General features: G+C 37.8%; 1 protein-coding gene across 1 annotated transcript; it reads right to left on the bottom strand.

Annotated features, from left to right (window-relative positions):
* Positions 1 to 833: 833 nt before the first annotated feature.
* Positions 834 to 2,229, bottom strand: LOC103510969. The gene is made up of 2 exons (XM_017444797.2): positions 2,015 to 2,229; positions 834 to 1,346 (listed from the first exon to the last, which is right to left on the bottom strand). The coding sequence occupies exons 1-2, from the start codon at positions 2,102 to 2,104 to the stop codon at positions 1,122 to 1,124; spliced, it is 315 nt and encodes a 104-aa protein (XP_017300286.1). The 5' UTR covers positions 2,105 to 2,229; the 3' UTR covers positions 834 to 1,121.
* Positions 2,230 to 8,285: the final 6,056 nt, after the last annotated feature.

The raw sequence follows: 8,285 nt of genomic DNA, 5'->3' as shown, positions 1-8,285 counted from the left end.
CCTTTAAAAAAAAAAAAAAAAAAAAAACGAGTAAATGAATATAAGCCATTAGTATTAATTAACTATAATTTAAAATAGACTTGTTTTTGACGTTAAAAATAGACAAAAAATTGTTTACTAGGATTAATTTAAATATCAATATATTGTTTATAAAATAAATAATCAAAGCTTTTCGATTTAAAGTATTAGATTATGTTACAAGTTTTATTTTTTTATAAAATAGCAAAAAGAATGAACGAGAAACTAAAATTGATATCCCTAGTAATACCACCATTATTAGTTGCCAATCTTCATTATGTTCCAAACGATTAAATCGAAAAACAAAACGATTAAATCGCTTAAATATGCCTTAAGAAACTTAATCAGATTGTTACCATTAAGGACCTTTGTATGTTAAACTGGTATAAGCAATTAACTTTAAGCTTACTTATTTTGAATCGTTAAAAATTGAATAAATTAGATGTATTATCATGCATTAATCAAAGTTTGAATTTGGAGTTGATTACGATTACTAATCAAGCAATCCAGATTGGCTAAAATATTTGAAACCACCAAATCAGAGTGTTTTATTCATCTAAAAAGCGATAAGACTTAGAGCAAAATTGATTTGACTGATTATATTCTTTCTGATCCAGTCACATTGCTCCAATGAAATTCGAAAAACAAACACTTTCTTTCCAGCATAAATATCGACTTAAGAATTAAAAAAGAACATGTTATCTTATACCACCTTTCTTTTGATGAAACTTTTGAGTTTAAAAAAAAGACTTATTATTTAACGTTAAAACTAGAAACATTAATATTATTAATGGCATTAATCTAAAATTTTTAACTCTTAGATTAATCGATCTGATTGGCTATAAATTTTGAATCAATACTTAGAGGGGATTTCACCAATATTTTTTCAGTCCTTAGAAGACCTGTCAAGTTCCATTTGATTTGTATAGCCTTAACAGGGCTGTTAAGCTAACGGGCTGTTAGGGGCTAAAGAAGGTTGGTGAAATCCATCATTAGATTGCTTAATCCAAAAGTTAAACTTGAAATAAGAGATTTTTAAGGATGTATTTTGAAGTGGTCCTGACCATCAGAAAATCTAACGTTTTAAAAGGCTACCGCCCCATTTACGCCTTGCCCTGAGCCACCTTCTGTTTCTCCTGGCATATATCCACCAGTGAGCTCATGGCCCGAATCAGGGCCGCCTTGTACAGGAAGTCCTGCGTCTGTGTAAGCTCCTTTTCCAGGGCCGTGTTGACGGCTTCGATACATTTGCCCTCAGCCATCTCCTTCTGGACATCCTTCAGGTTCTTCAGGATTTCGTGGTTTAGCTCGTCAACCTTGACGCGGACCTGGGAATGAGACAGAGTGGGGGATTAATATTTTTAATATTTGCTTTTCTTTAGGATGGGTCATTGCATAACTGCTTTGGTCGACCTTTTTTCTAAGCAGAGAAAGAACGAGGTTTGATAGAGAGAATTGTAACAACGGAGGTCTTATTCCGAGAACGAACCTTACCTGTTTAGGATAAAGCTTGCCCTGGGCGGGAACGGGAATCGCTTAACCCAACTTTTATATAGGGCTGTTGGCCCCTACACCTAAGCATCAGAGTAGGCTTTTTGTGTACAAACGGGAATCGTACCCGCAACCTAGCGTTTGCTAGGCAGATGCGCTACCTTACAAACTAACTAGAACATCCTAAACACTCCGAACAGAACGTTCATTCTCGGAACCGCTGACTTTCTCCTATTCAGCTCTTCGCTTTTGGGACGATAAGATCTCCTTTGTTACAGTTCCCGCCTTACACGAAAAGCCACTCGTAAGAGTCGTAAGTATCCATTTTCATAAATAACCCAAGTAAAATAATACGAAAAGCCGAATCCGAGGCTTAGCTGTTGTAGGGGCAAACAGCCCTGAAGGATGGGTTAGGCTTTTAAGAATCGACAGTTCCCTCTATCAATCTTGTGAACTTAAGATTACTGAAAAAAAAAGAGCTCTAGATGTTAGACTGGGTATTCACCTGGTTCAGGTTGATGATGGGGTCGGGGCGTTTGTTCTTCTTGTTGGCCTCCATAAGGATTCCATACTGGAGGAGTTTGTTGGCCTCCATCTGGGCCTTGAAGAAGGGCTCTACAAAGTGAGCGTCGAGGCCGTATTGGTCCTTAGCTGTCTTGACTATGACCTGGAGGATCTCTTTCTCGCGGTCCGGATCTGGGAACAGAGGACAGTGATGGGTTAATAAAGCAAGAATATTTTTTCGGACACAAAAAATTGTTTAAAGCCCAGTGAAAGTTTAACGCGTGTTGTCAGAGAACGAACATTATCTGTTTAGGATAAATTTCGGCCCGGACAGGAATCGAACCCGCCACCTAGCACTTACAGGGCAGACGCTCTACCCTCCAAGCTATTTATAGACTGGTTTAAGTGGTTTAACGCCTTTAACTAAATGAAAGCCGGTAATATACCAGCCTTATTAGCTTGGAGAGTAGCGCGTCTGTCTTGGAGGGTAGCGCGAAGGGCGGACTTTATCCCAAAACATATAAGGCTTCCTCATATTCTGTCTTCTCTTCGATTTCTGAACGATAAGACCTTCGTTGTTAGAATTGCCGCCGAATGCCGCCATTAACGCCGCACAAAATAATAAATAAATAAAGCAAAGTCTTAGGTACTAAATTAAATAGTCAGTCGTAGTAATTGATCCTTTTTTCGCGCCAGTAAGGTAAGAGGTTTTTCGTGGAATATACTGAGCCTTTATCAGTTTTGAGTGCATGATTATTCCTAAGGTAATTTCATGTGTCAATGGTCAGTTTACTTGTACTCTATTTGTGATCCATGACTAAACAATATGTAAAATTTAGATCATGGTCAAGGTTTTGTTAAAATTCACACTTGAATAACTTAATAGCATACTCTGTTACTATCAGTAGGTAGGTATTCAGGTTAATGTTCTAATGGAATCTAACGAGTACAAATTCTATGTTGGTGCTCACTGCATTAAAGGTGTCTAGGTTTGATAGAGCAATTGGGAAAAATGTGTATAACACACTTCTAGTACAAATTAGCATACAATGTGTGCATTTTGTGCATAGCCAGCAAAGAATACCTATTTTCCTTACTTACCTACTTTCCTTGTTAGTTACTTATAGCTGGGTCTAACATTTCATGCTACTAAGTAGTGTGTGTTAACCTTTGCAACTGCCCAGATATGCTATGCCCAAACAGTCTCCGAGCATTTTCAAAAGTTAAGGCTAAAACCAGAGTGGAGCGGAGAGTGGAGACTGCAGAGAGCCAAAAGAGAATCAAGCAGAAAGCATAGCACATAGACATAGAGCATCAAGCAGGTAGAAGGAAGTGACAAATTCGAACTGCATAGACCTGAGAGCAAACATTGCTCCTCTCTGTTTTTAGGAACCATATCGGTTAAGGACAAAGTTTGCCCCAGGTTGGAATCAAATTCATAACCGGTACTTGTGCAGAAGTCACGTCAGTGGAATATTATGCTACAAAAGGAACTGGCATAAACGAGCAGTGACCAGTGTTATTATAGGGTTAGGTTAAATGCAAGAAGGAGTTTTCACAATTAAAGCAGTGATTAGTGTTATAGGGTTAGGTTAGATACAAAAAGGAGCTTTTCTTTTCCATGGATGTGACTTCTGCATAATTACGTCATAACCTAGCATTTGAAATTTAAGTGTGTTCCCTTTCTAGCTAAGTGGGCTGGTTTTCCTTAGAGCTAAAAAAAAAAAAAAAAATGGCTGTGACTAAATCCTATTTCAAGTCCAGGTCAGGTCTCGGGTAACAGAATAGGAAATATGAATCATAAGCGAATTATTCATTGTTTGCTAATGCTTAGTAAAAAAAATAGTGAACCAAGTACTTGGGTGAGTACCTACCTAAGCACCTAACCTAATACTTCTCTCTTGATTGAAGACTCAGTAACTTTGTGAAGTTCCATACGAATAAATTCTATAAGAAATAACTAATACCTACTCTTCACTGGGTTCACCATCGCAATTGGGAAAAATGTGTACAATCTATTAATACTACTTAAAGTAGGTAGGTACCTATGGAATTTTAATCAATCCTAGGTTACTCACAGTGCACTGAGCCTTTATCAGTTTTGAGTGCATGATTATTCCTAAGGTAATTTCATGTGTCAATGGTCAGTTTACTTGTTCTATTTGTGATCCATGACTAAACAATATGTAAAATTTAGATCATGGTCAAGGTTTTGTTAAAAGTCTCTCTTGAATAACTTAATAGCATACTCTGTTACTATCAGTAGGTAGGTATTCAGGTTAATGTTCTAATGGAATCTAACAAGTACAAATTCTATGTTGGTGCTCACTGCATTAAAGGTGTCTAGGTTTGATGGAGCAACTGGGAAAAATGTGTATAACACACTTCTAGTACAAATTAGCATACAATGTGTTGGTTATTTTGTGCATAGCCAGCAAAGAATACCTATTTTCCTTACTTACCTACTTTCCTTGTTAGTTACTTATAGCTGGGTCTAACATTTCATGCTACTAAGTAGTGTGTGTTAACCTTTGCAACTGCCCAGATATGCTATGCCCAAACAGTCTCCGAGCATTTTCAGAAGTTAAGGCTAAAACCAGAGTGGAGCGGAGAACGGAGACTGCAGAGAGCCAAAAGAGAATCAAGCAGAAAGCATAGCACATAGACATAGAGCATCAAGCAGGTAGAAGGAAGTGACAAAATCAAACTGCATAGACCTGAGAGCAAACACCCCATCAGGATAAAATCCGCCCCGGGCGGGAATCGAACCCACGGCCTAGCGCTTACAAGGCAGACGCACTACCAACTAAGCTTACTAGGCTGGCAAAAATCACTCATCTCGAAAAACGTAAAACTATACCAAATGTCATTCTAAAATCAATCACCCTAGTTAGGGCTAATTGAGAGGCTGGCCGAAAAAAGCCGACCTCGTCTGTACACGGGAAAAGTCGGAGGAAGAAGTTTATCAGTACCTAAATCAGAAGTGAAGACCCAAAACCCATTGTTGCATCAGCTGACAGCAATTAAAATTCAATCATCGAGGCCATGGGTTCATTTGCTTTTCTTAGGCCATTAAAAAAAAAGGTACATACTCGTAGGTATTTCCTATGAACGAATTTGGCAATGAAATTAGATTTTACAGTCTGATTACTGATAAGATTAGAATCACTAAAAAAAGTAAAAAAGTCTTACAAAATTTGTAATTTTGCCATTTAATGACCTTCCACTGACTCAATATTTTCTCTCCTTCCTGGGACTCGAACCTTTATACCCTTGGTTATGAACCCTAGGTATGAACCTTTGCAAACAGAAACCTACATTTTCACTTTCAAAAAGATCTGTAATTTATGTATACACTTGGGATTCAAGGAGCCCAGATATTGTTTCTGGGCGTCCAAAGGGGGTTTTAAACCCCGATCCTTCCAACACCGTGAGATACTTTATCAAGGACACGGAAAGTGAAAAATAAGTGCAGAAAAAGCTTAGTAACTCAGTACCTATCAAAAATATGATCCACGAGTATTTTGTACATATGTTATTTTTATTTATTTATTGTTTATTTAGTACAATTTACAATCTGTTTTTAGCCTAACAAACACTTCACCATGTGACGTAGACCCATGCATTAGTCTGTCTAGTAACAGTGAAAAAATGTCTGACCTTATTTTTCATCATGGTAAGTAGGTCTGACTCATTAGGTCATTACTCAGGTGGTTACGTTTTTTCTGCTTTCTAAAAAAAATGGCATATTTAGAATCAGCTGACATGAAATTAAGAAATCTATTGCATCATTCCTTGTGATTGAATGATGTCTATTTTATTGCTCTGTTGCACTGTAATACCTACCTAAGTACTTGAGTACTTCAGTAGGTAGTTAGTTGGATTTTCTAATGAAAGGGCATAATATGGAGGTAGATTAGTATAAGCTTAACCCATCTTTTGGCGCTGTTGCCCCTACACCTAAGCATTAGAGGGGGCTTTTTGTGTATGGACGCATGGGCGTAACCAGGGGGTTGCCCATGGGGCCCGGGCCCCCCACCCTAGAGATTGAAACATACCTACACTAGATAAAATGACATTTTCTGTCTTTTTTTTTTAATTTAATAAGTAGGTATAGAAATCATGATTTTGTGTCATTTGAAAAATACGACATTAATAAAATTTCTACTCATAGTAGGTTAGTAGGTACCCGTTATGCTCAATGCCGAAAATTCCCGATAAATGCTCTTGGCAGTTTGGCAACACTGATTTCAAAATTTTGTGGCACAATCTTTTAAATATTTTAAACTTGTGAAGTTGTGATTGTGAACCTAAACAGCAAAATATTATTGTGATTTGATTTATTTGAATATTTTTGGGCTTGACTCACGACTCACATTAAAATTATTATTGCTCACAGTATAAGTAGGTAATTTTTCCAGGTAATCACCCATCCAAGTACGATCCATGCTCAGTGTTGCTTAACTTCAGTGGTCTGCTGGAAACTGATGCATTCAACCTGATATACCTAGACACTGGCTACTAATATACTGTAGGTATTTCTTCAACTAAAATAGCGGGCCCCCCTTAGGCATAATCCTGGTTACGCCCATGTATGGACGTAAGCTGCATGTGTAGGTAAATAGGTACAGCCCACTAAACATTCAAAGTTTTTGGATCAAGTGAAAAAAACACTTGTTAAATGGCAAGTACTAAACTAAAACCATTACTTAAGTACCTATCCCATTTATAAAACACGCATGACGTCTGTGCATGAGACATGAGGCCTAGATAAATACGTACCAATGCTTCAGTCCATTTCCTAAAAATATCAAGGCTAAATCAGCATAGGCGAGAGTTTTGTATGTCATTATCATGCCAAAAATAACAAAACATGTGTCTCTTGAGATTTGAAATGATTTTTTGCAATCAGACTGTGTAGGTATGAAAAATTCTGTACTGTAAGTATAGTTCGATTCCCAGCCGGGGCGGATTTTATCCTGAACGGATAACGTTCGTTCTCGGAACGGCTGGCTTTCTCCTATCCTGTCTTCCTTTTCTTCGATACGACCTTAGGAATTACTTACTGTTCCCTCTATCACACCCATTAAAAAAAAGTCAGAAGCAAAAGTTTGGGTCAGATTTTTTTCCACTTGTTCACATGTCAAAGTAAAATCCAGAGGGCACAGTTCACATCACACATTGTCACTTCACATGACCTGTTATCACGCCTTATCACTTTCGTTCCCGTGATAAGCGATTATCTCTTGTTGACAGTGCGAGTAAAGTACGTACTTTGTACCTCGGAGACACTTGAGTTTTTTTTTTTCTTTCTTTTGCCTTACTTGAGTTTGACATTTATGAGAACAGTTTAACAAAGTGAAAATGTGCTTAAAACAATACTTTCGTTACTAGCATAGCTCGCTATACTGTAGTAATAGAAAGTAAAAAAAAAACTAAGTAAGTATGTTGCACGTAGGCACTTAAGTATGCCAACTTGCCTCTGTTGGCGAGTTCTACCTGCCTTCTCATATACACCTCACCCAGCCTGAGTGGGGCCGGGAAAAGCCAGCAACACGCGATTGTCCAGATGGTCACCCATCCGGATACCAACCACACGCAACATTGCTCAACTTCAGTGATCTATTGGGAACTGATACAACGTGCTATTTCTGCTAGCTGATGTGATATCACCATATATAATATGATGATTGATGATGTGTATTAAATTATTAATGTACCGTAGAACCTCGATTATTTCAACTCCAAAATCCAGTGTTTCTTATCAGAGGAAAAGATCATAGAAAGTGACCATTTCAACTACCCCCGGTCCCAATTATAGTTCATCCAGATCAATGTGACAGCAATGAGTCATCAACCCAAAATGAAGGAACCAATCAGATTGCAGGAAATCCTTACATTGTTGCAATTGAGGTAAAAGGTCTATTTTTGATAAACTCTCTTTTTTAAAATGCAGAGGTAGCTCTAAGTTCAGAGGTTGGATTCCAGAACAGGTAAGGTGGATATCGCCTTACCTGACTTTGTTTCACTGTCGGAGGAAGCACTGTGCAATATACCTTCCCCTTTCTCTACCATTGCACATGTGACATGTTTGGCAACAATGCCCATTTTTTTGCTGTCACATTGATCTGGACACACGATAGTTATTTTAGATAGGTGATTTAGACACATCCACCAAAAACGAAAAGTGTCTTTTTCTATATCTTTTTTTTTCTTCCTTCCTTTTGTTCTTTATTTCTCTCTCTCTCTCTCTCTCTCTCTCTCTCTCCCTC

Source organism: Diaphorina citri, unplaced genomic scaffold (genome assembly GCF_000475195.1).
Source record: "Diaphorina citri unplaced genomic scaffold, Diaci psyllid genome assembly version 1.1 scaffold660, whole genome shotgun sequence".
NCBI classification, from domain to species: domain Eukaryota; kingdom Metazoa; phylum Arthropoda; class Insecta; order Hemiptera; family Psyllidae; genus Diaphorina; species Diaphorina citri.
The sequence above is the reverse complement of the archived record's forward strand: the minus strand, read 5'-3'. Positions and strand labels throughout refer to the sequence as shown.